The sequence below is a fragment of the Fistularia commersonii genome, chromosome 17 (assembly GCF_037954325.1).
Source record: "Fistularia commersonii isolate RoL2024-O1a breed Wild chromosome 17, RoL_Fcom_v1.0, whole genome shotgun sequence".
In the NCBI taxonomy this organism is placed as follows: Eukaryota; Metazoa; Chordata; class Actinopteri; order Syngnathiformes; family Fistulariidae; genus Fistularia; species Fistularia commersonii.
In genome coordinates this window covers 10,118,660-10,136,191 of record NC_141300.1, presented here as the reverse complement: position 1 = coordinate 10,136,191, position 17,532 = coordinate 10,118,660, and the positions used below count along the sequence as shown (strand labels likewise).

The following is a 17,532-nucleotide window of genomic DNA, read 5'->3' as shown; positions in this document are numbered from 1 at the left end:
ATTGAGAAAAATTATGATCACTAATCACATTTGTAGCTATTAAAAAACAAAGCAAACAACGACAACAGAAAAGTTGAAATTCAAAATTAGACAAGCATTTTTTTTTAATTTTATTTACAATTGTATATATGAACATTCAGACTATTGAAAGTCTGTCACACATTTTGTATTTATTTAAACATTTGTGAAATGTTAATAAAATGAATATATTCAATAATATTGATAACTGTGTTTCTCAATATTTTATATGAAAACAAACATTAAATGGCTCATGGAGAGGAACACACTCAGTTGAGTGTCTGGTATCTGCTATTTATAAATTTTACACATATGATATTTCAATATCATGTTATTACGGTAATCATATTTCTTCAAACCCCCGCCTATGATACTACACCTGATAACTGAAATGGCTGGTTTCTCTTAGGCTGTCAATGTCGAGAAGACATTTCCACACTCTCCCTCGTAGGCTTTGAGGAACACCCAGCTTGATGAATCTCTCAATCTAAATAAAGGTTTTCAAGTTAAATAATGAATGGATAGTATACATCAGGTCCACCTCGCTGTGCCTCACCTGGCTCTTACAGATGAAACTGGCTCCATTCCAGTAGCTGAGCAGCTCACACAGCTCCTTCACCCTCACAGAGCTCAGTGGGGGGCAACTGAGGAGACATTTATGCAATTTGCTTTATAGTCTGAATAAATCTGTGAGTCAAGAAGTTAGTACAATTAGTTCAAATAAGTTCAGTGAGAGTAAAGAAGGCATGCCATCAGTGTATAATCCCTATTGTTATCCACTACAGACAAAGGCTGAGCCTTTTTATTTTAACACCTTTAACAGGTAACAGTAAAACACTATTTTAGCTCAAATCTACGTTATCGGGATTTCACTGGTACCATACAATTCAAGACCAATAAACAAACAGCATAATATTCAGAGTAAGTCATTGTTAGTCGAATACAAACGTTAAACAAAATGTTATCGCGGATGCAAAGTAAGCATCACAACAGAAATCAGAGTAGCGGCAGCTAATGGAGGTGACATCACAAACATTTAGCTAATATGCTAACGGAACGCACCTGTAATCGTGACATCGGTGATGAACTTTCTGGTCCTTTCTTTTAGTAATAGCGAAACCGTACTCGTCAAACCGCACATTTTCACTGCGTCCCCTCCCAGATGATTTTCTCCTTCGTGTAATGCTGCTGTTTCTCCTCATTATTATAATATTTTTTGGGGAAAATCCACAGAAATTGAACTGTCAATTGACTGTTTGAAAGTCCCAGCAGACTGCAGTCGAACCCCAACGGTCACTCTGACAAGCCCCGCCCACATTCGGTCACGTCGATGAGGTCAGCGCTCTTTGATTGGCTGGTGAATTCATAAACAAAACTCCCTGAATCCTGAGTTCTCAAACTCACCAACATGAATGGAGGATCCAGGGTGAAAAAGAAAGAGAAAACATATCCGAGAAGGACATTCAAAGGTGTGGATCAGCCCAAAATAAAAAAAAATAAACACAAATCTTGTATTACGTTGCTCTTTTAACAGCCCTATCACGAAACAATATAAACACAAAGCTATGGGACAGCGTCACTTATCAAACTTTTAAATACATAATTCCTTTCCTTTTTTGTTCTTATTGAATTGAATTGTTGTTTTGTTGTTGGGAGCTGTTGGGGCTTTTCATGCTGATATTTGTGCTGTTTTTACTGTACTTTGAAAATTCCGCTGTTATTCTTTCTTCTATCCTAGCAACCTTTTTGAAAGAATATTAAGTGGTCCTTTGGGACTGGGGACCAAACTCTGATTTCTGCTCATTTTCGATTTTTTTCCCGATGACTTTCCTATTATTTTTTTCAACTGTTTTGTCTTTTCTTTTTCTACCTTTTTTGTTACTCCTTTTTGTTTTGTAGCTTATTTATCATAAATCCTGGCACAACTTAGACTTTATTATCTTTATTAATTAATTTATTTATGTTCCTTTTTATTTTATTTATTTTCATTTCTGTCTGTATGGCGCATCTAGGATCACACAAATTCCAAAAAAAGTATTTCTGATTCAGATTTTTCTGAGGAAGTATTTATTTTAAATTCTTATTGTTTTTCAGATAAGTTTCACTCATGGACACACTCCAGTAAGTCTCACTCTGTTAGAGATGACTTTGACTATTATCTTAAAATCAGGAGCTCATTTAAATTTTATCTGTCCATAAAGTGGTTGATTACAAGCAACGAGTGACAAAATGGTTTTACCGTAAAATACATTACAGGAAGAGAAGATGACTGGTTATTGGCTCATTGCAGAGGCTCACCATTGCAGTAACTTTAAGTTGCCTGACTCAGAGCCAGGAACTGCAAGCTGAAGCCCAACAGCCTCTGGGAGGCCCCACAACTTCATGCCCTATTTGCTGGATTGAATCATCCTTTCCCCTGGCAACTGTACATTGCAACGATGTCATCATTCTGAGTATTAAGGTAAAAACAAAAGTGACTTAAGCAGCAAATACAGGACTGAAAAAAAAAATGAATGTATGATTAGACTAACTGTATTTTAACCCCGAGCTTTCCTGTTTAAGCCCATCACTAAGCCCATCACTAAGATAAAAAAAAAATTAGGACAGAACTTTAAGTGTACTTTACTGTGAATGTTCGTTGACCATTGCCTAAGAAATATTCTAGATTTAAAACTTTTGTTTCATCAGTGAGTATTTTGAGTTGATAATGTTTCGATCAGTATAAAGAGGACAATCCAAATATTTCTTTTTTTTATTTTAGGCATGGTATATATTTGCCATTATATCACTTTCTGCAATTCAAATATAGATAAGAATATGCAGTTTATTTAATTGCATCTCTCCTCTTAAATCAATCAAGAGTAACTGAATATTGAAAATACATGCACATGAAACTTAAATGCTGTTTATTGCAATGATACAAAGTGCAGGAAACAGTGATAAAAGGATTATTGATCCACTGGAAGCTGTGAAGTGCATAATACTTTGGAGAATGTGATACTGCAAAATGTTTACCTCTCTCATATTGTAGGTTGATTTTATTAGGAGATAGTGTAGGTGTCATTAAAGTGACATCCAATATAGTCATCATTCAGAGATATCCTGGTCATTTCTGCGGATCTCCACTCTGTATATGGTCTGGTAACCATCATCCCAGGCATATAGCTGTTTCTCTCCAGGATGATACTGGATGCTACTGTGACTTGTGTAGCGCTTTGGGAAGAACATCACTGGACTCTCATTGCTGTGCATGAAGGATTAAGCAAACATATAAGATCAATTAGAACAATGACTGTTGAGTTAAAATGGAATTAAGATATAGTGAGGTCCTAAAAAACCCTCAAAAAATTAAAGTTTCAATGCAAATATTTTGATTTATTTATACTAGTTTATGCAATAATATACTTTTTATAAATTTTTCTATTTACCTCACTGATTTTATTTCTCAAGTGATTGTGTAGAAATATTCTAACTTTTATTTGACTTTTAATGGTTTAACAATGTTGGTGCTTTCAAATTAACTGAGATACTGTTATCATCACTGTGTTTAGCTAATGATTTATACAGTGAGTAAACAGCTAGTAGCATATGCACAGTTTTGGGGCTGCCTGGTGCATTCAACCTGTGAATGGTGTCATGGATGTCATAAAGACACTGCACTGTGGAGCGTCCTCCATAGGGTGTGTTGTAGACCACATACAAAGTCCCACATATTAGGAATGCTCCTTCAGCATCATGGCTTTTACACTGGGTGTCCCAGGTGTACTCTACGGCCAGGCCCACTGCGATACAAAAAAAATAGGAAATTATAAAATGTGTGGTTGCATATCTGAGGGGGCAAAGTCAAAGTCAAAGATAGGTCTATTGTCAATTTCTCCACATGTACTGGACATACAGAAGAATCGAGAGCCCTAAACCTAAACCTTTCTCACAGTTCCACGGTGACATGAAATTAACAAAATAATAATAATAGAGTGCAAATTGACAGTAAAGTGCACTTTAACATTGAACAGTAAACATTGAACTGCACGCAGATACAAACTGATTTGATGGGATGAGAGAGTAGCTGCAGGTTTGGGTTTTTTTGTTGTATAGTTTAATGCAAAGACATGATGTACCTTTATCCATTTTGGTAAGAACCAGGTTTCCTCCATATTCCAGGTCTGCATAGATAATCCAGAGGCCGAGTTCATCCACAGCCAAATCCATGAAGGTGTTGGGGTTCAGGCTGTAAACTGGAAGGGGTCCGGCCCCTGGAACAAGCGTGCTGTCAACGACTGTACCATTAAAGAGGTCAACCTTTGTAAAAAAATAAGTTAGAAAGAGAAATTCAGTGTTTTCAAACATATATATATATATATGTATATATATACATATATATATATATGTTGATATAAGATCTTGTCATCAAAATCTAAAATGTGTTTGGAGTAATTCCACTATTTGGGTGTGTACTATGGTGAAGAAAATTCAAAAAGCTGTATTCATGCTCTTAGATTTGATTGAAAATGTGATTCAAACATGGTCCTTTGAACCATTATACTCTACAGGATTGATTCATTGTTGCACTTTGTTTATGGCAAATATTTTTTCATCCTATGGCTTTAATGGTATAGATGCATTGGGCTCCTGTACTTTTTTGTGTGTCAGTAAAAAAAAACAAAAGAATGTAGATAATTTTGAATATGGGCCTAGTTGAGGCAGATTGTTCCAGAATATATTTTAACAGTATCTGCTCCACTGTAATAACTTTACTTTGATCTGACCATTATATACCCTGCACATCAACCTTGGCCATCCAGACCAAATGAGTGTCAGTGACTGCAACTGTTACAAAGCAGCGTGAGCTGTTACGATGACATTGAATGCACTGACTAAGCATTTCTCATACCTTTTCATACTAATTGATATTTTACAAATAGATGGTAAAATTACAATAACTAAAAAAATGAATTAAAAAAAAATGTAATAATGCAGCGGTGGGCTTTCGTTACAATACTTTACATACTTTTAGTAGTTGGTTGGGCGTATCGGCTTTGTGGTAGTATAGAAATCCATTGTAGGCCACATGGCCTGTCCCCTGCCATGGAAATTGCAGCTGAAGCACCTTTGCTGGGGGCGTGCTGGTCCTCTCCGTGAAGCTTTGGAGAGAAACATACTCCAGCACTGTACTGTTACGAATCCCACTCAGTACGTAGACCTGAAAATAATCGATGTAGATATGAGAGAAGACTGGATTGGGTTTTGCTCAAATGCATACATTTTACAATTCTGCAGTTCAATGATAGTCTTAGGATAAATGACATATTCAACTGTTTTGAAACTCCAATAGGAGTTGATGGAAAGCAATATTATCACATGGTACTCTCAAAATACATGTGAGAATCCAAAGTATTGAACTTTACTCTCTACGCAACATTCCACATAAAACATTGTTTTTTATTGATTTCAGGTAATTTAATGCATAATAAATGTTTAAACAGCCTCATCCGAAACACCTGTTATTTTGTGTTGCGCCCGGTTGCTTTCCTGAAGCTCTGTATGAATAATCCAGCACAGCACCGACTTTGACAGACATGTTGTGCCGGGCAGGTTTTGTCAGGTCTTCTTTGTTGTTTACAGCTGCCTGCTGCTGGGATCCGGTTGATGGGAGTTGTGACAGTCACTCATACTAGTAAAGCTCTAAAACATGTAGAGGAAGCTAAAAGCTACTTGAATGCTTATGCAGCTTTCACAACGCCATAAATTGATTTGATCATTCAAGCACATCATCCATGGAGATGAATGACATTTTTTTTAAATGTAGGTCTGTAAATATTCTAAACTGACCTTATCAGAGGCTCCGGTAGGGTCCTTAAACCAGGAACCATAGGCGTCTCCAACCTTCTTCACAATCTTAAGAGACTGGATTTGAGTCAGGGCCATGTTGCAGTCTGGAGACGACAGAAACCTTTCTAAATAAAAGGATTCATTGGGAGTATCGGGTCTCTTTGTCATGTGATACTCCCAACATTTTCTTTGTATGAAGTGAAATGTCACTGCAAGTTGGATCAAACACCAATGATTAATTCAGACTAGGAATTTCACAGTGGAAGTGTGAATTCTCTGGAAAAAATTCCTGATGTTGACTAATTCCTAGACTGAACCTTAAAATTGACAGCTATTTGGCAGTTCAGGATCTGTTCGGTCCCTGATGCCTAAACTCAATCCTCTTTGGTGGGCAACACACTCTTGTTGAATTTCGACTTGATTCAGACCACTGCTCCTCTTTTTGAATGACCTAATCTCTCATTTGGTGACTGGGACTCGACTTGACTCCTGGAATCAAGTTTAAGACCCTCCGGTGACCTCACTCGACTTTTACATTGGAATCAGATTCAGCTTTAATTCTGTTTTGGCTTTGCAAGATCAACTCATCAATCTGTGAGGTGACTCAGTTTTGGAACCGTCCTTGGAAACTCAAGAGTCCAGCCTGATCTTATCTTTGGTGACTTCACCCAAAAGTCTCTTCAATAACTTCAACTTTGTGCCTTGAATTGAGCAAAGGACTCTTCTTAGGGGACTCATGACTGCTAGAAATGGACAAACAGCAATTTCTGAGATAAGACTAAGAATCTTCTTTGATAAGATATGATCCTCCTTGTACTTGGACAGATGGGACTCGAGACTTGACCCATACTTTAGATTCAATATAGCTGTGAAGGCATTCATCCTACCATTATCCATGTTGATCCTTGCCTTCTTCTTTAATTGATCAAGCTCTGCAGCCCTTATCTGTTGTTCCAGCAGAGCTTCTTCCATCTCAATGTCAGACTCTATTGGGATCTTGTTTTCCAAATATTCCAGCTCTCTTTCCACTCGATCGACACGCACAGACACGCCATCCACCTGGCTCTTCACCGCCGAGCTTCAAGGACAAAGAATTCTCATTTAAGGATGAGAATTTAAGCATCCTATTGTTTTTTTTTATCCATCCACAAACAGAACCCTGCCCCAGGGGAGTCTCTCAGACAGGCCTACCTTAAGGCACTGACTGTGGATACATAACCCCTGACTTCAGATGAGAGGTCATAGGTCTTCTGGCTGATGCTTGCTGTGTTTTGCTCACACAGGCTCAGACGCTCCTGGGAAAATAAAGAAAATTAAGAACTCAAATGAAAGGAGTACCTTTCAGCCAAATTTCAGTTTTCCATTTTGAAAATGATATAAAAACACTTTTTCTCATCAATTGTGCACATTAGACTATTGCGGACATAGGCCAACCTTAGATACCAGGGTCATTAACTATAAAACTCCCTTCTTCAGTATCTACCCTTATTAGATATTAAATCAACATAAGGACAAAAAGTGAGCATTAATTAGAATAAAAGATGGAGTATGGGGAACTCAGATGTCATTTGATGACTGTATTTCAGTATTTATTCAGATAAAATATCTGACTATTTCACCCATCTCTGCTTTCATAAATCACCATTATATTACAACTGTCATAAAAGTTACACAGCTTCAAAATGTAAAGCCTGAACCACTAATGCTATTAAGCACATTCATTCCCAGAGCCTTTCTGGAGTTTATTTCAGTTTCAACATTGACTCAATACCATATATAATGCAGTTCTTATTTTTGAAACCCTTCACAAATCCCCTCTGCAGGCCCGGGCCAGAAGCAGGATGTAGAGGATGCCAGAGGTATTGCTGCCAGAGGACCTTACCAACTGAATACAAGTGAGTCAAAGTTATTCTCATGATTTTTTTGCTTCGGTCCTCTGGCGCGGCTGCTTTCACACTTATGCAATGACATATTACCAGTAGGTAAAAGTAAATGCAGCTACCATAAAAGTAAAAGTGTTGAAGATTATTGCACTTCTATGTTTTGGGCCCATTCTGAAGCAGCAGATACGCGATTCTGCGCAAAAAATGCCGTTGCCACTTACCTCCACCTGAGCCAGCCTCCTCTCCAAGTACTGAATGATAAAAGTGTCCTGGGAGGAACCCTGGCCATGAACTGAACTCACAGCGAGACACAAACACAAGAGAACTGCTCCGGCCGGCATGACTCACACACGTGAAAACGAACGCAGCTGCAGTCTTGACTTGGGTGATAATAGGAACTTTCTTAATGCGCCTGAAGCGCAGATGAATCCTCTTGCTAAAAAGAAGCCAAATGGGCAAAAGAATTTACTTCTTGATAGCCAAGACTTGCTGTTTTTTCTGCTTTGTTTATGAAATGCAACGGTGCCCTTCAAAGTAGCTCTTAAAAAATTTCCGCCTTGTTTCTCAGTCAGTTGTTGCTCTAGTGGTTTATGGATTAAAACAAACAGTATAATCCCTCCCAGTTTCTCCCCCTTCTCTTCCACTCTGTCCTGCACCCACCCTCCTTCCCTTCTTTGGATGGAGTGCATCTGAGGTATGAGAAGGACAGAGAACAAGGAAGGGGTGGGGAAGAAAGACTTCCAAACAGTTTGCACAAGTTCAGCGTCAACTGGTCAATCCTGCAAAGTTTTATTTCATGGCATGTCAGATGAATCACTGACACCTTTTCGCACTTGATTGTTCACTATATAAAGGAGAATCGGTAAGTTTAAGATACAGAAGTCTGAGAAAAGGGGGGGAAAGTACAATCAGCTTTTTGTATTGTCCTCTTGCAAGACAACAATCCAATTATCCCCCTAAGAAAGTAAAATACAGACATTATATGGAAATATATTGCTCGTGATTTCATACAAATGATCATAATTATAATATTTATAAGTAAATCCAATTCCAAGTTTGATTATCCGTCAGAGAATATCATGTTGCTTCATAAAACGCAAAAAAAAAAAAAAAAAATCCAGCTTTGTCTGAATAGAAGGGTCAACAATGTCATCTCTTGCTTAATTGTTATTGTTGGTGATTCAATGTTTTTCAGAGACTTTGTGTTCAAAGTTTGGCACTGCCGTTAAAGGCTACCCTGGTGTTTGATCTCCAGCTGATGCTTTTCACAGCGAATGCATCCTGACTCATATTTCTGCTCCACGCCACATCTGCGCACCAGATCTGATATGTTTGCCTTTGATTCACTATTGAACCTAAATTTAGATCAGGGAAGAAGCATTTATCCTTGCAGCCTCCAACTAGATCATTCAGCATTCAGTGAAAACACTTTTCCTCCATCAGAGGGCACCAAATTACAACAAGACCAATACTAATAAGTCCTACATGCAGTGCTGTGGCAAGGCCAAACCCCTCGCTCAGCCTCAACCACATCACATTATTTCCCCAGTGGTTTGTAATTATAGCCTGTCGATAACTCTGCTGTTGGGTGGAGTGGCATTAAGACAGGAAGAGGAGATCGTGTCCAGAAATTTACTTGACAGCTGTGATTCCTTAACTTTCTGGCTTGCAGCCCCTCATAACAAAACAGTGTTTTCTGTGCCTCCTGCTAATCATACATGTGAATTAGTCATAATATGTTTCATACAAAGTTCCAATTGGAATGATGCTCATCTTATGTTGAATAGCTTATAGGGTATTTTACACGATTGTAAACTTGTGCATCTATATTAAATTTAATACAGTTTAATGTTAATATAAACTCAATATTCTTACTGATTTTTTTTTTTACAGATTCACTTGTCACTTGAGCCTGCTGAATACAACATAAATGTCTTTCGAAAGGACACCTCTTCAACAATGAGGTTCTTTCGGGTTATTTTTCTGCAATGATAAAAAAAAAAAAACAGCCTAATGACTTTTGCAAAATAAATAGCTAAATAAAATTGCTAAAAAAAATAAACACCTAATACTGTTCTACCCCTTCAGTCCAGTAGGAATTTCTGTCATACAGATTATATGCCCAGACTTAGTAACCAAAAAAAATAATTACTGAATAAATACAGACAAATAAACCCACATTAACACTAATAAAACATCCTCTGAGATTTTACAAGCAATTTACTAAAAAAAAAAATAGTGAATTTAATCGTACATTAATTTTAAAAATAAAAAAATACAGTTGCTATGTCAGAGCCTTATTCATAATTGAAAATTAAAACATGCACGAAGAAGACGGCGTTCATGCTTGCCGAAATTGAGGTTTTTGTTTAAGAGGTTCCTGCAGGAGGAATTAATTCATGAACGTGCCGCTGAAAGCCAACCGATGACAAATTTGAGGTTTTCAGGCTCCAGTGTGAATGACTTTTGCAGAGGTGTGTTAAAAAGTATTCAAAGTCTGTCCAACGCCACACAGGAGCTGCAGCCAAAGGAATAAAGGCGGCATAATAGAGCTGTAACGGCATGAAAAAGAATTACAGGGATGGATTAAATTGAGTGGGTTGGATAATAATCAACCTTCTCCACTTGACAAAGTACATTTTGTCCCCCTCCCTTGAGATGAAAGTTTGAAGCATTACATTAAAAGCAAAAATTAAGGTCATAGCATCTCTGGATAGCATTACTGTTATCCATGTCTATAAACTAATTTAAATTGTCATCTGATCAAAGACAACTTTCAATGTTTTTTGTTTTTGTATTCATCATCTCTATTCTTATTTCTTGGTTTACCCTCTATTTAAGAGTAAATGAAGGTTTAGTTTTTTTGCCAGTTATAAGAGTGTTACACTGCATTTGACTGTTTTTCTCCAGACAAATCAAGTTGAAGTTATCATTGATAAAGCAGCACTTGAGATTTGTATCTTTTCTATGAAAAAGCCTGAAAAGCAAAGCTGAATAACTCGAGCTCCAACATTTCATTCATTCACAATAATGTAATATTTGATGGTCTGATTTTATACATTTTTAAAATTTCTTCTAGCAATGGTAACCTACTGTACCGTGATGGGATTTGAGGACCTAATTTCAGCTCGATGTTCTTTTATTCCGTGTCTTTTATTGGTCGATGGTTCAAAAAACGGGCAAGTAGTGTTGAACAAACAGGCTTGAATGTGAGTCACCAAGTGAGCCAAAAGTCCAAGTGATTAAAATGACTTTGAGAAGCAGACAAACCGGGTGAGTTCAGGACAGACAGGATCCAACCTGAAGGTCAGACAGAGGAAACACTGGAAAGTCTCACATCACTGTGAACTGATATTAACGTCTGCTCTCAATTAAACAGTTCTAAGAACTCAGTTCTGAGAATCATCCAGCTTGAATTTTTTTCTAGGAACTCCACTCTCCTGGAGGGACATTTTAGCTTTGCATTCATACAGGCAGTGAGAGCCAATGGTTGGGACTGTCTCCGACAGTTACATGGATCTCAAGGTCCATGTCAATTCCAAAGCACTCATATTTTTCATTGCAGGAATAATAACCATAGACTATCAGATGGGTTGAAATGTTTTCAATTTTGCCATGTGAAGAATCCCACCATAAGCTAACTTATTTTGGCCAAAATGTTCATTATTCACTACAAGCCCTGGAAACCCCATATCCTGCTGATTCTGACATATTTCACAAGTGTCAGCTGACCAGTGACGACAAAAAAAAGTTTTTAAAACTTTTCAGCTGATCACCAAACACCTACATTGTTGGTTCTTATGGAACCGTAAACCGAAGTAGGAGCTAAAATGGCTCCAGGAACGGAGGTCTGTGGTCCCTGGTTCCTTCGGCCTCAGTCCTGAAAAGGTTTTAAGAACTGCAAAAACTTTCTGCAGTAAAAAGCAGTCTGAGGCTATTTTAGATACACTGATCAGCAGATAGAGACACTTATAAGCAGAAAACTAATACTTAATGATGATGACTTTTACTGTCATTTGTATTATGTAATCCAAAACCTCACATGTTATTGTGTTATTCAAGTTTTGTTTGCTAACATTGGAATTTGGATTTTCCTTAGCGTCGGGGTCTGTACGGAGTTACCCATTTTGTTTTTACAGTGGTTGGTTTTATTTTCCTTTTGCTACCACTATCAGGCACGCAAAAGGTTTCAAGTACGAAGACGGTAAATCCAAGTGTCGTAGAATTGAGTTCACATTATAGAGAATTCAAAAACTGTACGTCCCCTTATGAGGACTCAGGGTCGCAGAGGGTTATGTATTAGAACTTAGCGTTCAAAAAAACATAAATAAAATACCATCTCAAATTATATAACAGCTCTCCAGATAAGAATCTGCTTTTAAAAAGGGAAAATGCGTGGGTTAAAGTACAGATTTTATTGAAATGATCCCACAAGTCATACCAAGGAATTTTGATAATCTTCCAGCAGTACACCCAAACGATCCATACACACAATGAGATGTAACCTCATGGAAGATTCATTGCAATTTGTGGAGGAGAGCTATAAAATATCCATAGACTCTCTGCAAGACATCTGACAGCGTTCACATCCAGGGAAGAGAAGAAAAATCCCAAGAGCTTATGTGCATCTTTTCTTCTGTATTTACAAGTATGTTTGATATGTTCGTGCAGCAGTGTTTTTTTTTTTTTACATTATATATTTAACAATTCAGAGCAAATGTATTTGTTTGTGAGTGTTTGTATGCATGTTTCGGTCTGTATGCAGTTTTAGCTCACCTGGAGATACATCCGCAGGGTCAAGTAGGTCCTTGCAGTCCTTGCATACTCACGCAACGTTTAATGAAAAGTCCAACGGTCTGACTTAGAGATTAAATAAATAATATAATTAAGTATCCGCCTGTTGGATGGTCAAAAAATCAGAATGAAAAGCTATGAAATGGAAAAAAGAAGTCTATGTTTCCTTTTTTCTAGATAATATATCTTTAGATATATTATTCACATTACTCAGTATGCTAAAGTTATGTGCATTTTTCCAAATGCACTTTATTTTTCCTGCAAGGACACAATTTTGTTGCATAGGTGTGCATGGAAAAATGAAATCATTGAATTGGTTTTCAATTTTAGTGTACTGACAATAACATTAATACCTATGTGCGCCTGTCTATCTGTGTGTGTCACTGTGTGTGTGTGTGTGTAATGCGTAAGTAATACCGTCTTTCTTTTACCATCAGTCTTTTGACCTTTCCTGCTGGTTTTCGTCTTTGGCAGAAGATGAGGTTTTAATGCCAGCCAATAGCGATAGGCTCAGAGACTGTGGACTCTGCAACACGCTGAATAAGTTTATGACAGAAAGTTATAAAAAGAAAACAAAAAGTGTCATGGGGGGGGGCTGTTTAGACCTTTTAAACAAAGTAGGAAAGATTATTAAAAAATCTTGCTGAAAATGGCCTGGATTGTGGTGAGGATCATTTTCTTTTCAGCAGTTTGCACATGATACAATAATATGCTATATGAAAATTAAAATGGGCATGGAAAGGTACATTCTGACACCAAACTTATGACGCCTACATCATATTTTAATGACCCCCCCCAAAAAAAATGGCAGCATACAAATAAAAAATGAGATCTCAATCTCAATCTCAAAATGATTTTGCAATTGTTAGAGACAACTATGACCTATTGGTCCTCTGCATTAGTACTTTGAATATAATCTTGTATGATAAGCAAAGAGCCTTTGAAAGAGCAAGTCATATTATGTGGTGAAATTTACAGTACTTACCCTCCGGGCTGGATACTGCTGGAAAAAAGAAATGGCTCTCACTTATCATCACAGAAACAAGTCAAATCTGCGGTTATGAAAGTGTTATATCAAAATATCGGGAGGAAACCCGCTGTGAACTGTGAGCCCTCACAGCAGACTGATTTTTCTGTGCACTGGTATCTAATATTAAATAAAACAACATAAATTAGTAAATGCAATTAGTGTCTCTCAGATGAGATTTGTATCCATTTGGATGAATCCTGTTAGGAACAAACATTCAAAAACAAATAACGGAAATAATATTTTGTGAGTGCTCTCATTTTTTTTTTCATTATTTGAGGAGTTACTTTCCTGTGAATTTACCGCCAAACAATATTACCCTCGTATATACCAAATACAAGTCTCTGCTTTACAGATCAAGGCTGTTAAACCTTTTCCTTTAAGACTTTTGTTTCATCCATAATGCTGTTTCATTTCGCACAGCCAAGCGATTTAATGGATACATTTAGGAATAAACTACAATATAATGTTATTCAGTATTTATCACACACACACACTCACACACACACTTCCCTCCCCTCCTCCTCCACCTCCAACTCATGGTTGTAGGTGATGAATCCTGAAGGGCAGGGCTGCTGCTGGCGCTTCTCCAAGCACAACACAAGATATACTGCGTGTTCGTGCAAAGTGCCTCAAGAGAAAAAAAAAATGCAGCCAGAAAGGTATTTACCCTTGTAATGAGGAATATCCTTTCGCAACGAGACTGACGGTTTAAAATCACCTAAAGGATTTTGACGTAACATTTGAAAATATTTGGAATAACTAAGGTCTTGACCTTTTAATGGATGTTATTACTTCAGTCTCACTCTGTCAGGATGTTTTTTTTTTTTTTTTCCCCAGGATTGCTCTGTCATGTCTTCATTTTGTGCATCTAATTTTCCATGTGCAGCTGTCATGTTTATTAAATGTTTATCAAACAAAGCGTTTTGTAGAAGACATGAAAACAAGATTACCAGGGGCCCGTAAAAGTGATTCATAAAGAATTCACTCAATTCACAAGGAACAACACAAAGAAAAGATGTTTATGGAATATTGGCGGATAAAACACACGTGCACGAACGTACGCACAAACGCACACATGCATGATTGCACTGAGGCCTCAGTATTTCATTGATCTTTCTTTGCTGCTGCCTTTGTCAACCTGCAAGGAACCAGGTAGGCATTTAAACACAATAGAGAGGAGAGGCAAACCGATTAAAGTCATTAGACCCCATTTAGATATGAAGAACAATGTGCCCGCTTTATTAAGACTTCATACAGTCATAAAAATAAACTACCGCTGCTACAGAATTATTCTAGAAGCAGCTCTGCACTGTGATGATGATCTGAGAATGCATGTTTTCCTATTCAAATTAGTCCAGAGATGAAACTGGACTTGTAATATCATATTACCTCCATGCCTAAGTTATGTAGCAGTGGATGAGATGCTGAGATACTGAGTAAATTTTTTTGTTCATATAGACCAGCACTTATCCCGCAAGCGGTGTTTTTCCAGCGAGCAATAAAATCGTCAGTCAAACAAGTGGCCAGACGCACGCTCTCACAATCGCTTCTGAAATAAGTAAATAAAAAGAAAAATACATCCCAGGCTTAAAGTCTGGAAGCGTTTTTGCAACAAAGCTACTGTGTAGTCGTGTCTTGTGTGATTAATGAGATTTGTAAGTGCACCATGACTGTGTGAGATTCAAAGAAGTTCTATGTAAAATTTGTGTTTATACCTATAGATCTGAAAAAAAGAGAGATGCATAAAGGTGGTTATTTCTCCATGTGACTAATATAATCTCCAAATAAACTTCCAAACCACCTTCACTGAATTGACGGCAACCTCTTCTTTGCATGTTGTGCCCAGAAAACTAATAAAAGACATTTTATTCCTAGTTCATAGACAAATCTCTCTTATGCATTTTCAGATCTGTTACTGCAGCGGAGCAGAGTAAAGAAAATTCTCACATGAATAGATAATACTTTATCATTCCCCATGATATTCATTAAATACACATTTTATAGGGATATTTACTGTGTATTTATACAGTAAACACACTTTATATAGAGAAATATAACGCTACATTTACAACTGCACTAATAGCCCTATAGTGAGAACCTCCACTTCAGATGTGAGTGTATTTTGGGACAAAGAGTGAGTCACTACATAAAACAGTGATAACAAATAATGCCCTCTTTGTGCCACTCAGTGTTGGACATCAGATAGAAAGAGCAGACATTGCTGCTCAGTGCAACGATATAAAAGTATCTAAAACTATATAAAACAAGCAAGGAACTTTTGCTTCAACTTTTCATTGTCTCCTTTCATTGGGGGAAAAAAAAATGAATAATCCGATACCACAGCATGAATAATCATTTACTGCATCCTGTTTCTGATTTTTTTTTTTTTCCATCACCTCAGCTCTCATAAATCCTCAAACAACTCTTAATCTTTTAGATCACGCCGTGCAGCTTGATGCAGAAGATCTACCGAGCTGAAGGAATCTTCGTCTCTAACATTGTTTCTCAATTACTCTCTGACCTTCCTCTCTTTCACTTCATCTGCCTCTCTCACTGTGTCTCTCAGTGGATGGCCTGACATCCCGCCGTCCCATCTCTAAAAATTTAATTACCGCGATGCTCCCTGATGCAAGAGGGCCGACGTTAATGCCAAGTCAACCCCAGGTATAGAAACTAATTAGTTTTAATTTAGACACAATTCATTGTTGTGTCACTGAGGCATTTCAATTGTCATAAATCTCTCCCTTGACATCCTAAATGTTTCAAAGGAAATCATTCATTTGGATGCTAATCTCACATGACTTGTTGCTGGAAAAAAAAAAAGAAAATACATGAGATCAGATCAGAGCAATCTTGATAAATCTACAGCTATTGATCGTGCAAACGCAGGGGATTACTTGGCATTTACATGCATGATTGCGATCTATATCTGAGAGTCCACCTTCGGGCTAGAATATCCAGGATGCAAAACAGTCCATTCATGCATATCCATGTATGTATTGATCGTTCAGTAGTGGATGGAGACACAAGCCCGGGATCACTTTGCCTTCGAGTACCAGGCACAGCGGTTCTGCTTCACAGCGAGTAGGTCCCTGGTTCAAATCCCACAGGGGGTCCTTCCACAGTCCAAAAACATGCGATAAGCCCTCAGACAATCTCACCTAGGGTACAGCACTCCGAGTGCTGGATTAGCGGTATAGGTAATACATGAATGATCTTCTTCTTCTTCTTCTTTCGGCTTTTCCCTATAGGGGTCGCCACAGCGAGTCAACTTTCTCCATCTAACCCTATTCTCTGTATCTTCCTCTCTCACACCAACTACCTTCATATCCTCTCTCATTACGTCCATAAATCTTCTCTTTGGTCTTCCTCGAGACCTCTTGCCTGGCAGCTCCAATTCCAGCATCCGTCTACCAATATATTCACTATCTCTTCTCTGTACATGACCGAACCATCTCAGTCTGGCTTCTCTGACCTTCTCTCCAAAACATCGAACATGTGCCGTCCCTCTGATAGATTCATTCCTGATCCTATCCATCCTGGTCACTCCCAAAGAGAACCTCAACATCTTCATCTCTGCAACCTCTAGTTCTGCCTGCTGTCTTTTGGTCATTGTAACAGTCTCTAGTCCATACATAGTACCCCTGACACTTTTCTCCACCCATTCCAACCTGCTTGGACCCGTCTCTTCACCTCTTTTCCGCACCCTCCGTTGCTCTGGACTGTTGACCCTAAGTACCTGAAATCCTCCAGCTTCTTGATCTCCATTCCCTGTAGCCTCACCGCTCCACCCGAGTTCCTCTCGTTCACACACATATATTCTGTCTTGCTGCGACTAACTTTCATTCCTCTCCTTTCCAGAGCATACCTCCACCTCTCTAGATTTTCCTCTACCTGTTGTCTGCTCTCACTACAGATCACAATGTCATCCATAGGTAGTGTCATCATAGGTAATACATGAATGATACTAAACATATA

The 17,532-nt window shown here is 37.9% G+C and overlaps 2 protein-coding genes across 2 annotated transcripts in view; both read right to left on the bottom strand.

Annotated features, from left to right (window-relative positions):
- The window catches only part of LOC147225070 (uncharacterized), a 53,413-nt gene extending 52,127 nt beyond the window's left edge, over positions 1 to 1,286 (bottom strand). The window contains exons 1-3 of the mRNA XM_086163589.1: positions 1,081 to 1,286; positions 575 to 662; positions 398 to 505 (exon numbers count right to left, since the gene is read on the bottom strand). Of these exons, the coding sequence (XP_086019715.1) occupies positions 398 to 505; positions 575 to 662; positions 1,081 to 1,220 (336 nt within the window). The 5' untranslated portion in view covers positions 1,221 to 1,286. The remainder of the gene's footprint in view (positions 1 to 397; positions 506 to 574; positions 663 to 1,080) is intronic.
- Positions 1,287 to 2,784: 1,498 nt separating this feature from the next.
- On the bottom strand, positions 2,785 to 8,396 carry olfml1 (olfactomedin-like 1). Its single transcript, XM_086163506.1, has 8 exons — positions 7,952 to 8,396; positions 7,039 to 7,142; positions 6,735 to 6,925; positions 5,848 to 5,951; positions 5,027 to 5,218; positions 4,137 to 4,317; positions 3,641 to 3,800; positions 2,785 to 3,262 (listed from the first exon to the last, which is right to left on the bottom strand). The coding sequence occupies exons 1-8, from the start codon at positions 8,069 to 8,071 to the stop codon at positions 3,106 to 3,108; spliced, it is 1,209 nt and encodes a 402-aa protein (XP_086019632.1). The 5' UTR covers positions 8,072 to 8,396; the 3' UTR covers positions 2,785 to 3,105.
- Between the last annotated feature and the right edge of the window lie 9,136 nt (positions 8,397 to 17,532).